We start from the raw sequence: 25659 nt of genomic DNA on the forward strand, positions 1-25659 counted from the left end.
ACCATTATTATCAACAGTATCTGTGCAAAAAACAGTAATGATTAAAAACAATTTATCAGAATAGTAACCTAGCAACCAGTAAGTTATGGTCTCGGGGGGCTGAGGCCACTACTTCCTGTACATCTAAAGTCAACAACATAACAGTGTATTCTGTGAAGGTTGTGTGCCTGAAGTGGGAGATGGAGATGATGACCAGCAGGTTGAAAGTCACAGTGAGCAGAGAGATGATGAGCAGCAGAATGTAAATAAGTAGTAAGTCAGAGTGAGGAGGCTCTGGCTTCCTGCAGGAGGAGTTAAGGAGTTGTGGAAAGCAGAGCTCAGCTTTCCTCCATGTTCTCCATCATTAGAAAGAGAAGAAGCTGCTGACCAAAGCTCTCTGATATACTGTTACATATACTGATATCTCTGTTTCTCCTCCTACCATATGTCCCACCTTTCTTTCTGTTCTTCCTCTGCATATTCATCAACCTCTCAAGCCCTTGCTCTATGATGTAATGTGGTATGGACATGCTCTGTTAACAGTTGCTAAATGCCCTTGCTCAAGGGCATTTATCTTCTCTAACATTTAGGCCACCAATGCCCCGAATGATAAAACCTCACCACTCATTACACTGCAGTGTTAACTCTGTACCAAAAGCTGGGTACAAGTCATGGTTATCCCTCACCATGACTTCTGCAATGTCCTTCTGGTGGGCTTTCTTTGATGGGAAGTGAAACTGTTTTATTATTACGTTGTTATTGTGCATAACTGGAAAAACAAAACAAAACAAACAAAAAAAATCTCATGTAATCTTTCAATACATTTCTGTTTTGTATTTATTATACAGTATCATAACAAAGGTAGACAAAGCATACCTTGGTATTTTAAAGGCTACAAGCTAATTGGCTCAGAATTACAACCTTATCACAGGACAGATGAGACAGATATGTAATGATCCTCTCATTGATCACAAATATTTATTTAAGCTGGCAACAAATCTTAGGATAAGCTGAGGTTTTTTAGTCTTCCACTGTGAAGAGACATAATCCTTACGATGAGTACGACACACCAATCAACTGATTAGTCACAACTGGAGTGGTGGCAATGCAAAATTTAATGTGCTCTTGTACCAAAACAAACATGGACTAGTAACTAGCACCAGTTATTCCAATTTGCACTGAAAAGGCCAAAAAAATTAGGAAAGAGGCATCAGGGAAAATAACAAACTGTCAGAGCGCTGCTCGTGCTGTATGAAGGACAAAACATAAGTACAAATAAATAAATAAATGTAGAAATAGCATTTTACATTACCAAATGTATTTATTTTGCATTTATTTATTTATACTTCCATCATATTTTGTCCTTCATAGTGCTGGTCATTCCGCCACCACAAAAATATTTCCCAAAATGTTTGATGAACTGTACTCCATCATATCTGATAATAGTGGACTATTATACCTCTAATCTTCAGTAGCGCATAAATAAGTATGAGGACACAGCAGAAAGAATTAGGCCTGTGATTGTGTAACAAAAAACACAAATTCCATATAACATTCAATCAATGCCTTTATTGATTATAAGCTATCATAATAAAGGTAGATAAAGCATAGAAAATCCCACATTGTTCATTGCAACTTTGTCCAAACTTGGGATGCCTGTAACTAGCAGTGAGGGTTCCAAAGATTGCAACAAAACCCTACAGGGACAATGGATATTCACCATTCACCAAATCTTTATATAATCAACTTTGCATGTCTGTTTTGTCTATAATCTGCAAATTCCTCAAGAGGGGCCAGCTACTTATATTCCATACAAGATTTGCCCAGAGATCTTACGGTATCAAGGTATATGTTGTTACTTATCAAGTATTGCTTGGTGCCGTTAATCAAATTAGTAGCCTCTCCAAAACTGCAGAAATAATTTTCACCCTGTGAAGGGAAACAACCCGAAACAAGACATTATTACATTTATTTGTGCTAGCACAGATTCACTTCAGAGATAACTGATCACAGACTCTTCATCAGGAGAAAACAGGAATTATTTTGTCCTGAGCTTCTTGGTTAGTACAAGTCTCCATGGAAACCTAAAACAATAACCAAATCCAAGTTTTAGTTAGTTGTTATATAAAATATAAATAAATATAAATTAATACAGATGCACCTTCTTCAAAATGGCAGGGAAATGAAAAACAGTTGGATGTCACAGCTCAAGCCACACTTTCACTTATCTTTGCTTTTTATTGTTATATTATGCAATGCTTGTAAAAACTGAAGATGATAGGGGTGTTAGGATGACTGGGGAAGATTGAATGCTCTTTTAGCAATGTCCTGCTGCATGCTCACACAGTAATGATTCTTCTTTTGATAGAGCTGGTAGCACTTGTTTTGCTCTGCTTCCAAGTTCTGTCTCCACATTTAAATCCACATGACATCAATTCAAACTGGAAGTGTTTAGTTTTTGGCAACAAGAAGAATATAGAATCCTGCAACAAGTGGTATGGGATTACATGCAAGCTTGCCAAGCGGGCACATCTGTGCTTTTGCTCACCGCAGTGACAAACTATTGAAAATAATGGGTTTCAGAACACAATGGTGCGGTTTAGTGTTGTGTCTATTCAAGAGGTGGGGTTAGAGACAGGGCTGAGCCAGGTCCCCTTTTGAAACCATATTTAAGAACCCATTGGATTACCTGAAAAGTTATCGAGATGCATAGTTTTCACAACGATGATCTGGAAATTTTGCTCTGATGCTATTATTCAATAGGAGAGCTGCACTTACTTAATAAGTCCAGGCCAAGTTGATGAAGGCAGGGTTTTCATCCTTGTATTTTGACATGACAGATCTGCGCCTTCTCTCACCATGGCTGCACCTCTGTGAGGCGATTAAAAGACAGAGACATTCAGTTTTAGGGTTCAGGTCCACACAGGGCTGTCCCAATATTCTTAAATTTAACTATTTACACATTTATTCATGTATTTATGTGAATATAGTGACAGGGCATACCGGAATGCAGGAATTACTCTGCCTGACACACAGCTCTACTTTGCAGTGCAAGTAGACATCACCAGTCTTGCCAGAGAACTGAAATGTGTTGAAAGAGAAGTAGTTGGATGTTTCCTGTCCATTGCCCTCCACCTTCACCGTCTGGTCAGCAGGGTTAGGGCAGCTGCTCAAAGACAGGAGAGCACACATGACTGGGACTGGCCAGAAACAACAAGGACAAGTTTGATCAAGGGCATCTCCTTGAGTTTTACCCATTAATGATGAGGTCATATCTCAGGCTTCCGCTTGGTGAAGGCTGATTGGTCGCCCAGCAGGAGTCAGTCACTATAACAACCATTTTTCCGTCAAGCCCATCTGTCTTTAGCTCCACCCAGATTTTTTCATCCAGGGCAATGTCACTGTTTGACTGGATAGCTTGCATGCGGTCAGGGCTGGTATAGGCCTTCATGGTGAGACTGTAATTCCATTCTCCAGAGGAAATCTGCTGGATCACAGAGCTGGAGAGAAAAGACATAATTCAGTGCTCCTCCACTCACGCATGTCCTAACTATACTAGGCTTTCTCTTGGTAACAAAAGGTGACGCCTCTGGAGCTACATACTACACACCCACCACACACCTGTGTTTGAGTGTGATACCCAAGCTCTTGACATCAGGCTGACTGTAAAAACAGGAGAAGTCAATATGCACTGGGCTGTGACGGTTGATTAGGCCAAACATGGAGCTGTTCCGTGTCACTATGGTATTCTTGTAGATAATCTGGCTGTTGTTTGACTACAGGGATACACAGGGACACAGACATTGTTACTGCACATTCAGGTGCATCTAAGTTCGTTCATTTGTAGATTCTATTAAATAAATATTAACATTTTAGGCTCCAGCAGAGCACCTACCATGACCACTGTACCACAAGTGTTGCTGCTGTTGAAGCTGAACGTCACCATGTGGGTCAGGTTGTCCATTTCACCTTTGCAGGCCTGGTCATTGAGGTGTAAGACAGAGTAGTCGATGCCTTTGTCCTCCAAGAGACATTTAGCCAGAGTTACTGAAGCAGACTTCTGCGTGCAGATCGTTGGCTCACCTAAACCCACATTACAAACCATTATGTTCACTTAGCTTTTGTCCAATCAACTTACAACAGCACAGATGCCCTTGTGTCATAGCTGACTCACCAAAGGTGCTTGTTGATTTGTATTTAGAGGCAAAACTGGCCCGGCAGAGACAGCGAGCTTCCCCACCTTTGCTCTTTTCACCACAGAACTCATGAGCACTGCAGAACTGGTCCTGACAGAGGTCCTGACGGAAATCAGCTGCAACCACATACAGACAGATAAATCAAGGAATCCATAAAGTTTTAAAATGCATTAAAAAAATTTCCCATGTATATGATTCTGATTCACATCTAGGGTTAACAAATCAGACCTGGAATTGATTCAGAGTTGGGGTGGATAATATTTCAGTTCCAGTACTGAGCTTTGCAGGTGCATTATGAGAACAACTTTGCAAAACTGTCTTATCTCATTTTGACACATGACAGAAGATACTGAAAGACAGCCTTACAGCAGCTGGACTTTGACCTCCATCCCTCCATCCTGATGTTGCTGTGGTGGCTGCAGGCTCTGGCATAAGCCTCCAGGAACTGGCATTTGAGACCATCCACTGCAGGGTATTTGCACAATGTTTGTGTGCAGGCACTTATGAAGGGCTCTGGGTCAATATGCAAGTTACAAGCAGTGAAGGGAGCCTGCTTCAAGAGATTACACCTGTTCCAGCGATGCAGAGGAGGAAAATGAGACAGAAAGACCATTCAACAGAGAAAGTAAGGCACGAAACAAAGGGATTTTCTTAGTAGCACTGTGTATAACTGCTATTATTTAGTGTTATTTTGTGAGATGAAACATGGTGTTATGTACAACACAAGAATGGTTCTCAAACAAAAGACAGTAGATACTGAGTTCTAGTGTCTAGGTTCCAAATCCATTACTGTTTAAAAGAGTTCACCACATGAAAAATGTAGCATGTCATAGTGGGTAAAGTTTCCTGTTTATAAATCAAAAAGTGTTTCTGTCTGTGTTTACAGGTGTTTACCATTCAGTCGTGGCGTTGCAGTTGATTGTACTGTCAGCATCATCATCATACTGTATCTCACAGCTGTGGGGCAACAAACAACATAATATAAAATACTAGATAACAACTTTTTACAAATAGTCAGTAGGAGTCCACAGGACATTGTGTCTGAGGTCTTACCCGGAGGCGCTGTGTTCAGAGGCCTTCTCTTCACTTAAAGTCCTGCTGGAATGGCCACATAAACCATGCATGGGTGCTCCACTTGGACCTGACAAATTTCAGGAGAGAAAGATGAATAATTGTGGATCAGCTGGTATTCATTGATTTTAACACAACACAAAGCCTCCCGATAGGGTTGAGCAGATCAGTACATGTGCTGATTCAAGTTGATTAAAGCATAAGCATTAGCATCTCACATTAGATCATCTTGTTAGTCCAGAGATTAACACAAACATTTGATATTTACCATAAAAACAGTTTCATATTCTAACATGCATGCAATTCAGTATTTAGCAAAGAATAGTAACAACAAAATATACTAAGAAAGAGGCAAAAACTGGATTATGCCTATTATTTTCAATCACTCAATAATTCATTGTCAGTCTGCCTTTGATTCTTTCCAAATTAATCACAGACTTTTTTTAAATGCACAGAAGAAGAAGTCCACAGCATTCCTCACATCCTCCACTGTCACTATTCTGCTATCAGAACTCTAAATGGTACCCATATCACTCTCCATACAAATACTTAGAAATCAACAAACTAGGCTTTCTGTTTAGAATTGAAGCATTTGAATTGTCTACATTTGATGATGTCACCTTGCTCAATCATTACTTAAGCAGCTTTTGTAAACCCTTGGTATATCATAGGGCAAATTCAGAGGGCATATTTACTGACAATAGGGAATAATCACAACATGATATTTAAACTTAACTCTTTTAAAGCTTCCAAACTATCTCTCATCTCTTCTCTTATTTAGGTTTTGTGATATTTTTTTTGTGACTCCCCCATTAGCTGTGCTGCAGCCTTGTTAGGGCTGGATGAATTTGATACCACACATAATTCTCCCTACATAGCTCTGTTCACCTTCAACCTGAGCAGAGATTAGTCTAATTAGCCAGAATAACCGAAAACACTTGAGTGGGTTTTCAAGACCATTAAGGGTTTTCCTGTCTCATCTGCAAGGAGAGAGCTGCCATTGTTCAGGAAAACAATTCCAACTATAATTACTTTACTGAACATGAAAGGCTATATCTTTGAATGAGGGAGTATAGGGGAATATGATATGACCCACAGTTTCTGTGGTTGCCTTTAGCCTTAATTGTTTAAATTATGTGTACCTTTCATGTGGATCAGTGAGGTGGTGCCATCAAAGAGGACAGAAACTGTGTAATTGGAGGCTGATATCTTAGCAGTCACTCCTGTCTGGTCCTTGGTGAGCTCCACACCGTGGACCACCTGAGCCGTGGTGTTGAGCATCAAAACTTTATTGTTCACCTTCATCACAGCAGAGGACCAAAGTGGAGGAGACACATAAACACCACAAATTCACAATGACGCTGTGTGCACACATACAGTACAGGATGTTTTTGCTGAAGCCTCAGTGATTTTTGTCAACATGATTATAGATGTCTCTGTGCTGAAATCAAACTGTGTGTCTGTCATCAGCTTGTGCTTATTTGAATTTACACCTGATTGTCAATTGAACTAAAAGACACTGACACATAATGTGTTGTAACAATGAGGAAAAAATACTTTTTTTCACATGAATATCAGCTATTTTAATGAATTGTGATTCTGAGCCTGTATAATTTTGTCTTGCTATGTGCAATGGTCAATTTTCATGCCGTTCAAATACCTGTTTTTGAATTATTTCTGTTTTGTCTTTGGCTACAAAATGTGCACCGTACTCTGGAGGCCATTAACCACCTTAACCAGTCACTATCTTAATTGTAGGTTACTAGACATCATCGATTGATTGGATCGTGGTGATTTCTGAATGCAACAATGTGAAGATTACTTGATTCAGTGATATTAGTGGTGTAGTTGGGGCAGTAACTCACCCGAACTCTGCTACCTTGTTCCAGAGAGATCTGAACATCTGCCTCGTCCAGCTGCAGTATCACACGGTCTAAAAAACTAACATCTTGACGGCGTCTTTCCTGAAACACTCCCAGCACCTGGAAGCCTAGAATAGGTGTAGATCTCATCAGAGTATACCCACAGCGGTCTGGGACAGAATGAGTCCCACCGACAAAATCGATGACAGTAGATCCGATCACAGTGCACATGGTGTTCCAGACGCAACTGGTGGAGTTGGGTAAGAACATATACAATAAGAAATTAACATCATCAGTGTTTGGTAATGAATACAACTCAAGATAAAAGAAGAAAAACAAACAAATCAGGAGAAATTACAATAATGTTTGGCATGGAAAAATACATAAGAACTATATCTGTTTTGTTTGCATAGTCCATTATGTTTCTTTTTATGATTGAATCTCGTGAAAAATTGCGCTACCCAAATGTATTTTTCTAAAGTTGCGCATTCAACAACGACCTTCGTCCACACTGATCTGCAAAAATGACTGTAAACGCAGTGATATGCATGATAGGCCAGTAGATGTCGACGTAACTGTATAAGTCTGTGGCACAAACACAGTGCTCTGGTCTGCCCTTGTTCTCCTATTTGCACCTGGCTATAAGGCTGAGAAGGTAAATGTAAAATGTGCATGGCATGTTTTTGAAAAACACACAGAGATACACATAATAGTGTATGAATAATACTGTATTTTAATATTATGGTCATATTTATTATTTCTCACATAGCTACGTAGTTTTTGCCTTCTTTCCCCTGGAGATGAGGGGATGCATAGAAATTTTCATGTCGTGCTAATGTAGCCTATAAGTTGAAAGGGTTAAAAGAAACAAAAAGGAAAACAAAACTATTGTTTGATGAGTTGTTCGCGCAAATCTGCCGACTTCTTGTTTCCTTCTGTTTAGGCACGGCGTTTATTCAAATAAATACATTAGCAAAGTAAACCTGTGAGCACCTCAGATGCAGCAGCGTTGAACTCAACATGAGCCTTCTCACCGTATTCCTGTATGTTACACAGTATATACGGAACAACCGAAGTGGGAAAACGTACACAAACCGTTCTCCAATTATAGTTGTAGGATAAATAACTAAGCAGACTTTTTGTTTTCTTGTCATGTGAGGGAGACATTTCCTTTCCTATTTATCATTTCCTCAAATATTTACCTGCCATCGCCTTGGCAACGCTCCATGGGTCCACAATCACTGACGGCACGAGCGACTCCGCTCACGTCACAGGTTACTGTAGAACAGGTGTTTGGGTCCCTTGCTGTCGTATTTGTCTTATAAACAACACCTAGGAGTTTGGAAAGGTTTATGAGGTTGTTACTAACCGCAATTTTGAATATTACGACTTTTCTTTAGAGGCCTAAAATTGCATTTTAGGAACCACTGGACTCACTAACCTGAAAGTCTGCATCCGCTCACATCTGTGATGACCCCTTTATTCGTTTCAGCTGTCTGGAACTTCTGTTTAGAAACTGTGAGGCCATTGACTTGTGCATCTGCCTCCTAGAAAGTGCCAAAAAAAACGTAGTAGTTGTTTAAAATTATAAATTAGATTAATTGATTATTACGTGTTTGTGGAAAGACTTCATGGAGCATTTCCTGTGAAATCACTAGCCATCCACCCCCATTTCTGTTTTGATTATTTCCATTTGAAGACAGAAAAATGTGTATTATCAAAATTCAACTCCCCTCTTTCAAAACGTTTTGCCAAGAACATGCATCAAAGCAAAAGCATAATCCAATTTCTGATTTCAAATGGATATGGACAGGATAGAAAGTACACAGATAATGCTAGTCCAGTATTGTGATATCTCCCAACCCTAGGTGAACTGTATTCTCTACCCCCACCTCTCCTTCTTAACCCAACTGGTCAAGGCAGATGGCTGCCCACCCTGAGTCCAGTTCTGCTTGAGGTTTCTGCCTCTTAAAAGGAAGTTTTTCCTTGCCACTGTCACCTAGTGCTTGCTCATGATACATTTATGTTTCAAATCATCCATACTTTTATGATTATTACACTTACCACATCAACATGTGTGTATCCAGAATAAGTCTTGATTGCCAGAATTGATTGTGTCCCAAAGTTGCCAAGTTCAATTTGTTCAATCTGAAAACAGGAATATGGACAAAATTCAGAGACTACTAAGATGAGGTGTAAAATTTGTAGAAAAGACTGTGATTTGTAATATGTCTTCTGATCAGATGTATTATTCCATTTAAAAAACAACTGTCACTTACAGAGGTCAAATAAGTCACAGAAATGAAACTAAAAAATACTCCCCTCATATTGTTGACTGTCTTTTAAGGGGATGATGTTGACACATTTCCCAGCACCCTTGAGGTTTGGCAGAAGTTTGTGGACCCCAGATCCAGTTGGTATTTCTTTTGTAAGTATTGCCAAGTCACCTCTGTCAGCTGTTCCTCCAGACATCACAATACAGTCATTTTTGATACCAGGTTTGTATTCGCCATTGAAGCAAACTGTAAATCTGCTTTCATTGAAGGCCACCTGTACAAAAGGAGGGGGCACAGCCAATAAATTACAACAGCAAAAATATTTGTTAATTTATTAAATGTATTAAATGAAACTTTCTTATTTGATGACACCAAATATCATTTCAAAAAACCTTCAATCATTTGAGAGCCAACAGAAACAAAACAGAAACCCCCTTTTAAACTTTATTTTCCACATTTTTGACAACAAAAGCACAGAATTGTGCAGATGCGTGCAGCAAAGTTTTGTGTTGCTCACAGTGTAAAAACTTTGGTGATAGGAGTTATGGTTGTTGACTGACTAGCAGGAGTTAAAGAGGTGCCCCAAGCCAAATCTCATTTAAGTCTGAATGTCCCTTGGGGAGAGAAAAGCTGGTTCCACCATGATGGAAACCTTAATTGGAGTTAGCTACACACAGCTGACAGACATTTAGCCATTAATAGTTAATAATATCTGTCTAATTAATAGTTTCTGTCACACACACACACACACACACACACACTAGTATAGATTTTCACAATATAAGCAAAAAAATTATGGTAATTGTGAGAATATTTAATCATTCTATTAGATTTTTTTTTTTTTTTTTCCAAATAAACCCCTGTCATGGCATGTTTTATCTTTCAGCCCCTTTTCACCTCAGACAATTTCATCTACTTCTTCACACAAATTTATTCTAGCAATACTGATTAGTTTGCAGCATTTCCAGCAATGATGTTCTTTTTTTTTTTTTGGCAGCCATCAATGCAGTCAAGCATCATCTTTTCCAGAAGCTGTTCAAAAATTCCATAGTCTAGTTTAACATCAATTAGTTCATCTTATTCTGCTCCTTATGTTTCATCAATCTGCAGAGATTATCTCCACCAAAGGTGCATACAAAGGGACAATAATCACAGTAGGTGGAAACACATTTATATGTTGTAAAAATATGACTTTAGATTACTCACATATACTCTGTCATATTTCTGTCCATAATAGGTGATGGGGCACGAGGCAATGTTCATCTCGCCAGAACTGGTAAAAGTCTGTCTTGCTGCACCAGTGCCTGTTGTTACAGAGACATGCTTTGTGAGAAATATATGTATTCTTACACCAATAAACCTGAGGAAGACCAGTTCCTTTACCATGTAGCCTCATTCCTCTGTGACTGAAATTAAAGGGTCAGACATTTCGGGAAATATACCTATTTGCTTTCTTTCCAAGATAGAAAGATTGATATCACTCTCATATCTGTGTAGTAAATATAAAGCTACAGCCATCAGCTGGTTGGCTTGGCTTAGCACAGACTGGAGACTGGTGAAAACAGTTAGCCTGGCTATGTCCAGAAGTAACAAAAACTGCCTGCCAGCACCTCTACAGCTGGCTACTTGGGGAGTTGTATTACAAAAAAAGTTTGTGCTTCCTGTTTTGTGTTTCATATAGGATTAGTGTTGCTGTCTTCTAAACTTGGGGTGGAGTGGGTATGTAGGGTGTCCATGCATACTAGACAGTACATTATTCATCATATAATATTTAATATTTCAACTGCAGTTGAGAAAATGGATGCAGTGTGAATAAAGTCAGTGTGGCTGTGTTGTTACTGGTGAAGGCTTCTTACCTGTCAGCATGCTGAATGCAGCCAGGTACAGTATGAAGCAGAACATGCTGGTGGTCTGCTGACAAGGTCCTGAAACACAGTTGGAGTAATCATACCTATGAAGTCACACTTAAAGTTTTTCCAGACAGAAGAATGAAAGCTGGTATACATACTCAATGATCTAAATGTCATCTTACAAAATACCTACCGGCAGTATTTGAATTTTAATGTTTCTCCTCAGCATTTTTAAAATCGCTGAGAGAACAAGTGGTAGAGAGAAAGCACAAATGGATGGATTTTTAGTTGAGAGTTTAAATGGATTGTGTTAGATGCTCTTCTGTGGTGACTAAATAAGTTCACTCATTCTTTATGACCATGTCCCAGCCTGACTTCAACCTTAATGCTAACAGAAACAAAATATTTTATTCTGTTATGAATATCTTATTCTATGGCACCATCTAAAATTATAGTATTTCCATTTTTTAATAATAAAAGAACATAAAGAAATACATTTTCTAGATCTGCAGTTAACCAACATCCTATCTGAATTTTTCAAAGACATAAATGCTGTAATTTCAGTGTAAACCTGAATTAACTGTCAAAGTAATTTGGGTGCAGTTTCCACCCTACCTGAAGGTCTATAGGTGTGCAAATATCACTTCTTCTGCAAAATGTTCTGATTATCAGTGTGGCAGAAATGCATGTTTATTTTCCTATTTAAAATTCCTGTTTTTTGTTGTTGTTGTTTTTGTTTGTTTTGTTTTGTTGTGTTTATTTTAAACTTGAGAAATGACTCCTCATTGACTGATTTTTTTCTTCTCAATATTTTATCCCAAAAGATTTTGGGAGATTCAGAGCTTTAAAAAAGACAGTGTGAGTCAGTGGTTTCCAGCTTTTCTTACCTTCTGGAAGAATTTAAGGGAAATGAAGCAGCTTTGTGGTTGAAGAGATGTCTCACTGGATGCTTCAGCCCTCTCTGCCTCGTCTCTGTGTGTGAAAGATGCAGCACAATCTTTGCCTACCTTTCTAACTATATACATGTTTACGCTCCAGCAGAGAGATGAAATTCTCACAGTTTCTTGTGACCTTTTATCCTCCCAAACTGGCTTCTGTCACGGAACATTCCTGCTTCCAAATAGCCTACACCATAATTAACTGAGAGTTAGAGTGTGATTACAACTTGACAATGTCAGGTGTCTCTCTTATCAGTGCCTCATTACTGTCATCATAAGGTCTATTTTGAAAGAGCACGGCAACTTATTTAGCTGACTTATTTAACATGTAAATATTAAACCTCTCACTTGTCATAAACAAATGCAGTGTAAAGATCCTTATGTTAATGAAAATTTTATAGCATAGATTGTAAAATACAGCAATGATGATACAGAGTACTGACATGGCCTTCACTTCAATATTAAAGCCATGTTGATGCTTTGAGTAAAAATCTGTATAATTGTAGTTACAATCAGGGGTTAAAGTAGTCTTAATTTCTTTGGTCCAGAATAGAATAGACTCTGTTATACTGTTTGTCTATATTTAGTTTTAAGACAAAAGTAAACCATCCTAAAACTCAAATGTTCAGTTCAAATCTGAAGAGATCAAGTCTGGAATGTAACAGGGCAGGACAGAGTTTAGCAGTTCCATTATTGGTGTCACAATAATGGAACTGCCACATTAGTGGTGTCACAAATGAATTTTACCTCCAGGGTAGAACTCTGACAGCTGTAAAGCCCAGGTGTGGCCAACCAGTTACAAACTAAGCACAAAAATTAGGGTTACATAACATCACTTTATGCACAAGCATCCTTGTAGGGCAAAAACACACATGCACACACATGCACACAAACATAAAAACATGTTAACTCCAAATCGAAGTAAAATCAATAAATAGATAAATAAATAAAAGACACCTTATTTTCATGGGTGCATATAGCTACTTTTGACTCACATTCCTTGTTTTTCAGAGTCAATTTGAAATAGAGCTTAATATGTGTGTTAGGAAGGACAGATCAGTGCTTGGATTTCACACGTTTCAGAATATGAGGGAAGACAAGCCTTTGCACTTGTAAATGAAGAAATCTGGCTCTTAATTGTCTTGGAGAACTTTGTTGCATATGCTGCGTTCACTTTTGTTACCTGCTGTCAGGAGATGTGCATCAGCATATTGCTGTAGGCTTTACAAAATCGATAGAGATACACTATGTCTGGAAGTGCTGTATGAGTGGGACAAGAAAAGACTAGAAAAGTGCTATATAAATGCAGTCCATTTACTAACAGCACAATGCTGCTTAGATCTGATTTTCAGGTTGTAGCAACAGATTATAAATATAAATTAGGCTACTTTTTTTAACCTCTTTGAGAGTGTGGGATACACTTAAATCCAAAACCTGGCTCAAACACTAAAAACAGCACCAGTCTGGAATACAAGTTCTAAACATCCTATAATAAACCCAAGGATATAAATACTTGACTTAAACCTTTGCTGGTGTAGAGGTTGATTATTCAAAGGCTTTATTGTAGTGACATCATGCAGTGACAAAATTTGGATTTTCAGAGTGCAGTGATTAAAAATGAACCAGTGCATTTGGTTCCTAAACCAGACCCATCCTGCGCTGGCAACACTTGTTGATAATAATCTGGAGTTAGGTCCATGACCCAGTAAAATATACAGGCTATGCCTCACTCAGTAGGAATTTCTTGTTCTTGTTTCTTCACTCCTTCTTCACAGAAGAGGTGTCATGTCAGTGACTACACATTATCTCTCTACAGTATGCTGGCCTCACAGGAGTCAGGCTCAAGGATCTTAAATGTAACAATGAGTTTCACAGATTTAACAAACCAGGGGTAGCAAAAAGCATAGATTAGAGGGTTTAGACAAGAGTTAAAATAGAACAGCCAGGTCTCTAAAGGCACAGTTGTATCAAACAAGGTGTTCTGACCTACAAGAGAGGAACAGTAATATGGGCAAAGACACATCAGAAACACAACTACAACAACACCAAGAGTCCTGGCTGCTTTCAACTCAGATTTCTTGGCAAACACAGACTCTGAATGTTGAAGTGTGACAGCTATAATATGAGAGCGCATGGCACGAGCCTGAGACACAGCCACCACAAATACTCTCAGATACAGAACTATGATGACAGTGACAGGACCAATAAAGGTCAAAATAAGGTCAGCAACTCCTGCAATGTAATTAATGACAACTAAACACTCTCCAATGCAGGAATTATACCTGCCTGATTGATTCACGTTATCCTTCAGTGTGAGAGTGTTGTATAGAACAGAACAGAACCAACAAAGACAAATACAGATTGTAATTCCTCTCACAGTGATTTTGTTGGGGTAATGCAGAGGGTCACAGATAGCCACATAACGGTCAATTGATATGAGCACCATGTTTCCCACTGAAGCAGAGGTAATTATGAAGTCTAAAACACCGTACAGAATACACATGTGGTCACCAAGAAACCAGCAGCCATCTGAGAGGAGAATCTGAAAGGACATCAGGAGGCCCACAAAGAAGTCTGAGACAGCCAGAGAGAGGAGGAGGAGGTTGGTGGGAGTGTGCAGCTGCCTAGATTGAAAAAGAATCAATCAGATGGTATCCATATGTAAAATTTAAAAAGCAGTGTTTAAAATTATAAGTCAACAAATCATCCAATCATCTATCACTATCAGAAACTGATTATATATTTTACTACTTGAAGTGTGAGATGGAGATGATGACCAGTAGGTTGAGAGTTACAGTGAGCACAGAAATGGAGGACAGCAGAATGTAAATAAGCACAGCCTCAGTATGAGGGCGCTTTGGCTTCCTGCAGGAGGAGTTGAGGAGCTGTGGAAAGCAGAGTTCAGTTACTTCCAGGGTCTCCATCATTGGGGATTAGGATGAGAGAAGATGCTGCTGTGCTCTGGCAGATTTGTGACCAAACCTCCCTGTCATACAGCTGATTTATCGCTTTTCTCCATGTCAACCACTCGTCCTCTATGCCCCAGGCCTTTTTGTTCCTTCCCATCAAACTGAAGTGCCTCCTCCCTATTCCTCAGTGGGTTGCCATTTTCATCTTGCACTTACTTCTGTCAGTTAACCTATTAACATTACACCATACCACAGCATTAGTCACAGTGTCTTGTGACTTGTTTACAAAGTTAAATCCCAGAACATGGCCTAAATGGTCTTTCACTGAGGTCAGTGGTTGGTGCTGCAGTGGTTGGTGCTGCCCCCTCCCCCCTCTTATGCATTCTTTGTGTACCTCTGTTGGCCTATTGTAGATTTTTTGCAAAATTTCACTCACACTTGTGCCAAATGTTGTATACTGTGATAGTTAAACATTCCTGGACAGAGAGAAGTGCAAGATGAAAATGATGCCCTCAGAAGAATAAGGAGGAGACACTTCAGTTTGATAGAGAGGGGAGAAAAAACTGTAGGGCATGGGGGGTCAGCTGTATGATGGAGAGGTTTGGTCTCAAAGCTGCCAGAGCGCAGCAGCATCTCCTCTCATCCTAATCTCTCAATCCCCCAATCTCCTCAAATCCTCCTGCAGGAAGCCTGCTTATTTACATTCTGCTGTCTTCCATCTCTCTTCTGCTCACTGCAACTCTCAACCTGCTGGTCATCATCTCCATCTCCCACTTCAAGTAGTAAAATATGTAATCAGTTTCTGATAGTGATGGATGATCTGATGATGTGTTGATTTATCATTTTATACTGACCAATAATTTGAAACCAGGCAGATATTATTCCTGTTTTAGAGGGTGTGTGGTTGTCATTAACTGTTGCTGACCTCTTTTAAATCTTTATTGGTCCTGTCACTGTCATCATAGTTCAGTATCTGGGAGTATTTGTGGTGACTGATACTAAGCCAGGACTCTTGGTGTTGTTGTAGTTGTGTTTCTGACATGCCTTTGCCCATATTACTGTTCCTCTCTTGTAAGTCAGAACGCCTTGTTTGGTGTTACAGTACCGTTAAAGACCTAGCTATTCTATTTTAACTCTTGTCTAAACTGTCTGATCTATTCTTTTTGTTACCCCTGGTTTCTTAAATCTATTAAGCTCATTGTTACATTTAGGATACTGCAGCCTGACTCCTGTGAATCAAAGAGGGAATGAAGTATGTATTGATGTCACTAAATTTACAAATTCAAGTTTGGATAAATATTAAATATTATGTGTATTTTATGAAGTAAAATGTGATTATGTTTCACATTCTCTCAACTCTCGTAATTTGGTATTGTATACAGTAACATAATGTGCTCCTTTTCCATTGTCTGCCTAGGGCAGGCTATTCCTGAGCCAGCCAGCTTCCAAGTCAGCAATCATTGGACCTGCTAACTTCCAGCCTGCTTTCTAGTCTGTTTTCCACTCTGCTAGCATTGGGCCCAAAAGCAACCACCCTGTCTTCCTGCCAATTAGCCTTGGACCTGATAGCCACCAGCCTTTTTCTCCACCACTTATATCACAGCCTGCTAGCTTTCAGTCAGTATTCAAGTCAGCTAGCTTTTGGCCTGCTAACATTCACCCCGCCCTTTAGCCTGCTAGCCCCAAATCTGACTGTCAGTTGACTAACTCCAGGCCTCCAGCCTAAACAATGAGTCTAAGGATCGTTTGCCTACAGCAAGCGCAGCAGTCACAGCCTCTGTAAGCCTCCAGTCAGATTCCTATTCAGCCAGCACTTAGCCCACTGTCTTCAGACCTGCACCCAAGTTAGCTAACCTCCTGTCTTTTCTTTCCTTCAACATCTGGCCAGGGCCTTTGTGGAATGTTATGTACCCCTTTTGTCTCCCAAGATTTCCTGTCATCTTTTTATGCTGCCAACTGTATAATAATTTCTTCCAATGATTAGGAAATTTTTTGTAAATTTAAATTTAAATTTGTAGATTTCCTGCCAAGATCCTGTAACATTTATATGTGTGTGTATGAAGCCCCAGAGTGGTCATGGAGAGGGAAAAAATATATATATAGTGAGGGCACCTTTTACAAGGTTGAGCTCACAAAAAAAACATTTGTTCTTAAGTTTTAACTAATAAGGAGGTGAAGGAGAGTCTGATGCGGTTTTGACACTATCCATTTGTTAAATCTGACATCACGGCCAATACAAATACTATTTCTTGGTGCAACTTCGTCGAGGCTCTCTTTGTTTTCAAGATGCTACACAGATGTTTCCCATGTTGTTTGAATACATCTGAGTCTACAAAACCTATTCAGTTGTCACTTTACTGCTTTCCTTGTAACAAGGAGGAGAAGAGAAAGTATTTGCACTTGATAAGTGTAAATTTTTGAAGGAATTTTAAAAACAACGTTTGATGCCAGCAGCATGCTAACTGGTATGGTATCAAGCTATCTTGAAAACATGAGAGCCTCAGTGAAGTTGGACCTGGAAATAGTATGTTTATCGGTCATGATGTCATGACCTAACAAGTGGATAGTTAATGTTAAAAATCTCCAGTGGTTTAAAGCTCAAACTCAATACAATTAACTCCATACTCATAGTGCTCACCTGTGCATCTACGTCTGGGCTGCTGCAGCAGGCAGGCATGTGTGAGCCCAATCTTTAAAAATAAGATAACAGAATGATTGATTTTGTTTTATTATATCTTCCTTGAGGGAAAAAGAGAAAGAGAAAGAGAAAGAGAGAAAGAAGGAGGGCGAACAGGAAATACTGGCCTTCATATTATCTTCCATTAACTAATTGACATAATTTAAGTAAAACCTGGGCTCTCCTCCACCCTATGCTGACAATTACCAGATATGCTCACCAGTTAGCACTGACTCTTCAGTGCTCACGTGCCAGGTGTCAGAGAGTACTGAGGAGCCAGCTCTTCAGCTAAAAGTGTGGGAGAGTCTGATGAGGTTGTGATATTTTATAAACTATATACTATATAAATCTTAATGATTAATGACAAACTAAAGTATTATGTAAGCTATTTAACTAATGTAATTACTCTGTCTTGCTGGCTAATAATCACTTTAACACTGATATGCTTCAGAGAGAGAGAGGTGTCTGTAGTGAGGGTTCTATGTAGCTACACTTATCTTGTGCTCATGAATTAATTAAAAAAGTGAGAATGAATGAATTAAAACTTGCACACAAATTAGTTAAAAAGTGTATTAATAAAACTAACTACATTTCATGTGCACAACGTGCTATTTCCTGTATTCAATGTGCCCTCACTATATATTCTTTCTGTTATCCATGAACTTTTAAATTCATTTTACTCTATGTCTGATTCTATTGACTGACATATGGCCATTAACAGAACACCAGCCCAGTGCAAACAATGGAGAGGTAGCATATCATATTTAAGTTATGCAATAACACCAAATTAAGAGAATAAAGAGAAGATGAAACATAATCATATTTTCATTAGATTTCTGTGGCAAGTACTTTATAAAATACGCATATACTTTATATTTGTCAAGACTTTTTAATGCATTTTTAACACCGATACACACCGCATTCCTTCTTCACAGAAGAGGTGTTACGTCGGTGACATACAGTATTTATCAACACTAAAGGAGACTGATGTGGCTCTGGTGGTAGAGTGGAGGAGGTCATTCACTAACTAACCAGAAGGTTGGTGGTTTGCTCCACAGTTCCTCCTCCAGTCCACATGTTGAAGTGTACTTGGGACTCAATCAGGCGTGAATGTGTGTGATAGAGATACACTGTCTGGAAGTGCTGTATGAGTGGGACAAGAAAAGACTAGAAAAGTGCTATATAAATGCAGTCCATTTACTAACAGCACAATGCTGCTTAGATCTGATTTTCAGGTTGTAGCAACAGATTATAAATATAAATTCAAACACTAAAAACAGCACCAGTCTGGAATACAAGTTCTAAACATCCTATAATAAACCCAAGGATATAAATACTTGACTTAAACCTTTGCTGGTGTAGAGGTTGATTATTCAAAGGCTTTATTGTAGTGACATCATGCAGTGACAAAATTTGGATTTTCAGAGTGCAGTGATTAAAAATGAACCAGTGCATTTGGTTCCTAAACCAGACCCATCCTGCGCTGGCAACACTTGTTGATAATAATCTGGAGTTAGGTCCATGACCCAGTAAAATATACAGGCTATGCCTCACTCAGTAGGAATTTCTTGTTCTTGTTTCTTCACTCCTTCTTCACAGAAGAGGTGTCATGTCAGTGACTACACATTATCTCTCTACAGTATGCTGGCCTCACAGGAGTCAGGCTCAAGGATCTTAAATGTAACAATGAGCTTAATAGATTTAACAAACCAGGGGTAACAAAAAACATAAATCAGGGGGTTTAGACAAGAGTTAAAAAACATCAGCCAGGCCCATATGGGCACAGTTGTATCAAACAAGGTGTTGTGATCTGTAAGAAGGGAGCAGTAATATGGGCAGATGCATATCAAAAACACAACTACAACAACACCAAGAGTCCTGGCTGCTTTCAACTCAGATTTCTTAGCAAACACAGTCTCTGAATGTTGAAGTGTGACAGTTGCAATATGAGAGCGCATGGCACGAGCCTGAGACACAGCCACCACAAATACTCTCAAATACAGAACTATGATGACAGTGACAGGACCAATAAAGGTCAAAATAAGGTCAGCAATTGTTTCAATGTAGTAAATGACAACTAAACACTCTCCAATGCAGGAATTATGCCTGCCTGGTTGATTCAAGTTATCCTTCAGTATGAGTGTGTTGTATAGAACAGAAGTGATCCAACAAAGACAAATACAGATTGTAATTCTTTTCACAGTGATTTTGTTGGAGTAATGCAGAGGGTCACAGATAGCCACATAACGGTCAATTGATATGAACACCATGGCTCCTACTGACGAAGAGGTCATAATGAAGTTTAAGGTGGATAACAGAATACACATGTGGTCACCGAGATCCCAGCAGCCATCTGAGAGGAGACTCTCACAGGACAACAGAAGGCCAACGGAGAAGTCTGAGACAGCCAGAGAGAGGAGGAGGAGGTTGGTGGGAGTGTGGAGCTGCCTGGATTGAAAGAGGGACATCATATGTATTATCATTCATCATCAATTTAAAAGCAGTGTTTAAAATTATAAATCAACACATCATCACATCTGAAAATTTCCACATTCTTTTCCATGAACCATTCATTTCTGTTTGTCCATCACTTTCAGAAACTGATTAAATGTTTTACTACTTGAAGTGGGAGATGGAGATGATGACCAGCAGGTTGAGAGTTACAGTGAGCACAGAGATGGAGGACAGCAGAATGTAAATAAACATAGCCGCAGTGTGAGTGCGCTTTAGCTTTCTGCAGGAGGAGTTGAGGAGCTGTGGAAAGCAGAGCTCATTTTCTTCCATGGTCTCCATCATTAGGGATTAGGATAAGAAGAGATGCTGCTGCGCTCTGGCAGATTTGTGACCAAACCTCTCTGTCATACAGCTGATTTATCTCTTTTCTCCATGTTATCCATTTCTCTTTCTTGTCCCACAGCTATTTTTTCTTGAGGTGCCTCCTCCCAGTTCTTCTGAAGTCATAATTTTCAAGGTAGGAAAAGGTACAGATATGTGTATAAGCAAAAGGCCCCAATCACCGAGTACAGTGACACACAAAACTTTTCACTTTAACCACTTTATTTCCCTGGTATAATGGCAAAATAATAAATGGACATGTTTACCTCACAAAGTGAAATCCCAGAGTGTGACTTCCACAGACAGCCAGAGCATGAAAGGAGAACATGAAAAAGCAAAACAAACAGCTGCACTGAGACATTACCAAGGTAAAGACCACTGAAAAGGATGAGGTTCTGGGAATGGGCTTGCTTGCTTCCAGCCTTCTTCCCAGACTTCCACTCTGCTAGCATTAGGCCCACAAGCAACCGGCCTATCTCAGCCTTGGATCAGATACCCTCCAACCTCTTTTACCTGCTGTCTAGCTTTCATCTTGCTTGCCTCCAGCTAGCATTCAATTCAGCTAGCTCTCAGCCTGCTAGCATTCCACCTGCCTTCCAGCCTGCTAGCCCAGTCAGTTGGCTAACTCCAGACCTTCAGCCCAGACAATGAGTCTGGGGATCATTTGCCTGCAGTAAGCTCCAGCATTCACAGCCTCTGTTAACCTCCAGTCAGTTTCATAGTGGCTAGCATTGGGCCTGTTGTCTTGCATCCAAATGGGCTAGCCACGTACCTGTTCCTGTACCCAAGTCAGCTGGACTCCTGCCTTTTCCTGCTCCCAAGTTAGCATCTTGTCATCATGTTTGTCTAGCTATTTCCCTGAGATATCCAGGGGTCAAGACCCCTAGAAGGAAGCATGAATCATGGAGATGTCGATGCCCCAAATTACCCAGTTCCACAGAGACTCTATTTACACTTTGTATTAAGACTGCCTACCCAGATTGTATCTACATCTGATTTTAATGTGACTACATTTGCAACTACCAGGTATTAATATGTGTCTCTGGTGTCCACATTGAGCTGTGACTGAGATCCAATAACTCTGTCCAACTCACATCACATCCTCCTATCATTTATGCAGGTCCAAAGACAACAAAACAAGTGTGAGGAGGCATCAGCAAAGGACCACCAACTTAGGAGTAGATGGGATGTGTTGGCCAGTAGCTGAACATCTGTGGAGATGGGCACCTTGGGGGATTGATGTCTCTTTGACCTATGCTTTCCTCTAGGGGCTTCAACCCCTAGATATCTTGGGGCATAAGACAGATGAGTCCCAAAGAATGGGGACTGCCAAAGATATTAGGCAACTTGGAAGCAGGAACAGGCAGCAGGCTAGCTGAATTTGGGTGCAGAAACAACAGCTGGCCAACCACAGAACTCCAGGGTTCTCTTGGTCCCAGGCTGACAGGAAATCCTAGATGAGTGTCCTTACTGGAGAACATGAAATCTCATATTTTGCTGCTCAATGTCCCATTGAGCATTTGCCACATTCCTCAGTGTCCCATTGAGTAGTTGCCACAACGCAGGAGGGGTGCAAGATGGTTTAAGATTGGGTGCTAGCCTGTTGGCGGTCAGTTTCTTGGGAGAGAGCATCAGGCTTAGTATTGTTGGAACCAGGTCTGATAGTAAGACTGAAAATGAAATGGCCCAGAAACAGAGCCTACCTTGCCTGCCAAGAGTTAAGCCTCTTATTTAAGCCTCTAGACTAGCTTAGTTAGTGGTGCAACAACTCTACTATAGTCCCAGATGAAGCAGTGGAAGAAGTTGGCGAATCCCAAAAACCATTAAGCTGTTTAAGGGTCTCTGGCATCTGCCACTCCACCAGCAGGGTCTGACTTGATCTGCCCCTTCTTAATGACAAACCATGGAATGACACAGGCTAGACATGGAATTCACATTTCTCAGCCTTGACATAAAGCTATTTTCCATGAGTCTTTGCAGCCCCAACCCCATGTCTTTGGTGTTCCTGGAGGTCTCTGGAGAAGATGAATATATCATCCAGTTATACAAAAAAATGATTGATCATGATGAGGAGGACGTCGTTAACCAGAGCCTGAAAAACAGCTGGAGACTAGTTAACCCAAAAGGCATCACAAGATACTTGAAATGACCAAGGGGTGCATTGAAGTTTGTTTAAATTTGTCTCCCTTTTTAATTCTAACAAGGTGGTAAGCATTCCTGAGATGTAACCTTATGAACATGTAGGGTCTAAAAAACTGAATCCATGAAAGTGTAGCTAGGCGGCAGTATGAGCTATCATAGTGAAGGACACCCGACAGCATGTTATAGTATGTTGTTATGTTCCATCAGCCCCCCCTTAGTGGCATGCTGGAGGAAGTGAAGTCAGAGTGAGGGTGACAAGTTTTTTGAGAGAATGGAGACTTGCTCAAGGTGTCAGTAGATATTAGCTCCTGTGAAAGAGAGTTGCCAAAACATTAGATATTACCTGATAAAAGTAGATGGTAACAAGTGATTAAAAATTGAAGGGCATGCAGATAGCTTTGCTTCAGCAATGGAACTACCAATTCCCTGTTTAACAGCATTTGTACTGGAAACTCTGGTGATTAGTGCTAGCTAACTAGCCACAGAGCTACTGACATCGTCCAAACAGTGTTTGTATCGGACATTCTGGCTGTTTTTTTTTATTGAGGACACATCCCAGACTGATCTTTGCTGCAAGAGTTGCCATCACCCCATCACCCAGCCAAATAGGAGAGCTTTTTGATGTATGTGAGAGCAGCTTCCTCCCCTGTTAAGTATTTTTTCTTTTGAGAGTATCTTAGCTCCACACCAACACTGATAGAAACTGCTATAGACACAGCTAATGAATATTGAACAAAGAATAATTGATTTGTTTAACAGATATGACTGGCATTGATGATTCATATCCATATCCAGAGAAGGAAATCACAAATGTCTTGAAATTAATAGGGAAAAGTTGCAAAAGTTGTTAAAATCCCAGATAAGTTAGGGCTACCAACAGGGAGAGCTTTGATAGAGTCTGCTTCAAACAGATCAGTTCCAAGACTAGATCCCGCAACAGTGGGTAATGTACCAAGCCCTAGAGACCCTAATGTGATATGGTATGAGAGGACTATTCGAGAGATATGTCAGGATGAGCTAGGCAGGGAGCTAGCACAAAGATACATACCTAAGTGAACTGCAGGCTTTAGATGGAGGCAGCAAGGCAGGTTTCCTCAATGCCCTTCAGAGTGAGATTCAAACCCTCCAATCTGACAGGGGTCATCTCCACAGCAGTGAAGCTTGCCCCCCAACAGCCTAGACTCCTACTACCTCTGTTTCTGGAAAACTAGGTAATGTAAGTCAGTATGGGCCTATGGGTTCTGCTCATAGTCCCAGGGGCATAACAGTTTATCAAGTTCAAGATAGCAGTCATTTTGAAGTTCAAGGGAATATACCAGCTGGCCCCACTGCTGATGTTCCTCCAATGGGCACACCCAGTATCCCGCCATACATTGATGAGAGTATGTTTAACCCTTCACATATCCAAAAAGTGGTAGTAGAGCACATAATGTGTAGTGAGTCATTGTCATCCAGCTATAGTCAGAGCAGGATTCGTACATTCTCTGGCAGGCTTCCTAAGCTGAATGGTGAAGTTGATTACGATGCTTGCCGTACACAAGTTGAGCTCCTTCTTTGTGACTCTTCACTGTCAGAAAATCAAAAGGTTTAAAGGATACTGGAGAGTCTACTTAACCCTGCAGCTGACATGGTTAAGTCCCTTGGTACTACGGCACCTCTTCATTCATACCTTGCACAACCTGAAGCTGCATTCGGAGTGGTAGAGGATGGTGAGGAAGTGTTTGCAACCTTTCTGAGCTCCAATCAGAATTCTGGAGAGAAACCCTCTGCCTACCTCAATAGGCTACAGAATTACTAAGGCTGCCTCTAGAGCGGGAGTTGCAGCTGAAGATTCAGACAAGCACCTACTCTGTCAGTCCTGCAGAGGTTGCTGGGACCAAAGCTTGATTGTAGGTCTTTAGCTTGAGCACCAAAAGAGCTGCCAGCCATCATTTACTGAGCTTCTCCTTTTACTTAGGACAGAGGAAGGGCAACGTGTGGCAAAACTTGAGAGGATGAAGAAGCACTTAGAAAGTGCAAAAGCTGCCTCACATGTTCGCTCAACTTTTCTATTCAGACACTGATGACATAGCTTCCAAGAAACAAGAAAACATTCAAAAGCTAGAGATAAAGGATGCTGAGCTAAGGAAACAAGTAGCATTACTGACACAGAAAGAGAAATGTGATACCAAAGAGACAGATGTCAGTAGTAAGCCAGTTAGGAACAAAGACTGTGAGAGGGGTGACTGTTCCATCGCTAGCACTGTAAATCCCTGACCAACTTTTAAGACTTCCACCTATCCAAAGCCATGGTTTTGCTTCAAATGCGGCCAGGACGGTCACATTGCAGTTAACTGTGACAATGCAGCAAACCCTGCTCTCCTCCACAAGAAGAACTCAGAGCTCAAACCAGATGTCACAAACACCAAATGAAATCAGGAGCTCCTTGAGAGGCTTTAAACTTCTAGCACCCTGAATGGATAAGTGGTATAGATAATGGATGGATGTCTTTGTTGTGGATGAGATGTCCATTGGCCAAACCACGGCTGTTAAGCATCACATCAGGTTATGAGTCAAAGCTCCTTTTAAAGAGAGACAGACCCATTCACCCTAGCAAAAGAGAAACCATCAAATGGCATTTAAGAGAGCTGCTGGATGCTGGGATTATCAGGGAATCCAAGAGCCCTTTTGATTCCCTGCTGGTCTTGGTGAGGAAGGACAATGGGAAAGACTGTGTGTTGATTACAGAAAACTATATGCATGCACCATAAAGGATGGCTATGCTCTTCCAAACATTGAAAAGACATTCTCAGCACTAAGTGGTGCAAAATGGTTTTCTGTAATGGATGTGAAATGTGGATACTACCAGGTGGAAATGGCAGAAGAACACAAGCATAAGACTGCATTCATATCTTCCCTAGTTTTCTGGGAATTTAACAGAATGC

The 25659-nt window shown here is 40.2% G+C and overlaps 3 protein-coding genes across 3 annotated transcripts; all 3 read right to left on the bottom strand.

Annotated features, from left to right (window-relative positions):
* Window positions 1-1580: 1580 nt before the first annotated feature.
* LOC108872830 (alpha-tectorin) lies at window positions 1581-10647 on the bottom strand. Its single transcript, XM_051068576.1, has 16 exons — window positions 10591-10647; window positions 9173-9256; window positions 8550-8655; window positions 8311-8440; window positions 7112-7355; window positions 6389-6545; window positions 5229-5316; window positions 5070-5132; window positions 4542-4744; window positions 4154-4291; window positions 3875-4062; window positions 3601-3755; window positions 3234-3479; window positions 2983-3145; window positions 2758-2850; window positions 1581-2063 (listed from the first exon to the last, which is right to left on the bottom strand). Exons 1-15 carry the CDS (start codon window positions 10645-10647, stop codon window positions 2758-2760), a joined length of 2115 nt encoding a protein of 704 aa, XP_050924533.1. The 3' UTR covers window positions 1581-2063.
* Window positions 10648-13982: 3335 nt separating this feature from the next.
* Window positions 13983-15099, bottom strand: LOC108872833 (trace amine-associated receptor 13c-like). Its single transcript, XM_018660717.1, has 2 exons — window positions 14924-15099; window positions 13983-14796 (listed from the first exon to the last, which is right to left on the bottom strand). The coding sequence occupies exons 1-2, from the start codon at window positions 15097-15099 to the stop codon at window positions 13983-13985; spliced, it is 990 nt and encodes a 329-aa protein (XP_018516233.1).
* A 4293-nt stretch (window positions 15100-19392) lies between these two features.
* LOC108872829 (trace amine-associated receptor 13c-like) lies at window positions 19393-20554 on the bottom strand. The gene is made up of 2 exons (XM_018660711.1): window positions 20379-20554; window positions 19393-20206 (listed from the first exon to the last, which is right to left on the bottom strand). The coding sequence occupies exons 1-2, from the start codon at window positions 20552-20554 to the stop codon at window positions 19393-19395; spliced, it is 990 nt and encodes a 329-aa protein (XP_018516227.1).
* Between the last annotated feature and the right edge of the window lie 5105 nt (window positions 20555-25659).

The sequence above is a fragment of the Lates calcarifer genome, unplaced genomic scaffold, assembly GCF_001640805.2.
Source record: "Lates calcarifer isolate ASB-BC8 unplaced genomic scaffold, TLL_Latcal_v3 _unitig_4980_quiver_798, whole genome shotgun sequence".
Classification (NCBI taxonomy): domain Eukaryota; kingdom Metazoa; phylum Chordata; class Actinopteri; family Centropomidae; genus Lates; species Lates calcarifer.

Excerpts from the sequence above, each read along its gene's own strand:
- LOC108872829 (XM_018660711.1), bottom strand. The coding sequence starts at position 20,554 with ATGATGGAGACCATGGAAGAAAATGAGCTCTGCTTTCCACAGCTCCTC. Across the intron at positions 20,207-20,378 it reads ATCTCCATCTCCCACTTCAA|GCAGCTCCACACTCCCACCA; the intron begins GTAGTAAAACAT and ends CTTTCAATCCAG.
- LOC108872830 (XM_051068576.1), bottom strand. The coding sequence starts at position 10,647 with ATGAACATTGCCTCGTGCCCCATCACCTATTATGGACAGAAATATGAC. Across the intron at positions 7,356-8,310 it reads CGTTGCCAAGGCGATGGCAG|TTGCGTCTGGAACACCATGT; the intron begins GTAAATATTTGA and ends CAACTCCACCAG. Across the intron at positions 3,480-3,600 it reads GGTATCACACTCAAACACAG|CTCTGTGATCCAGCAGATTT; the intron begins GTGTGTGGTGGG and ends TTTTCTCTCCAG.
- LOC108872833 (XM_018660717.1), bottom strand. The coding sequence starts at position 15,099 with ATGATGGAGACCCTGGAAGTAACTGAACTCTGCTTTCCACAGCTCCTC. Across the intron at positions 14,797-14,923 it reads ATCTCCATCTCACACTTCAA|GCAGCTGCACACTCCCACCA; the intron begins GTAGTAAAATAT and ends TTTTCAATCTAG.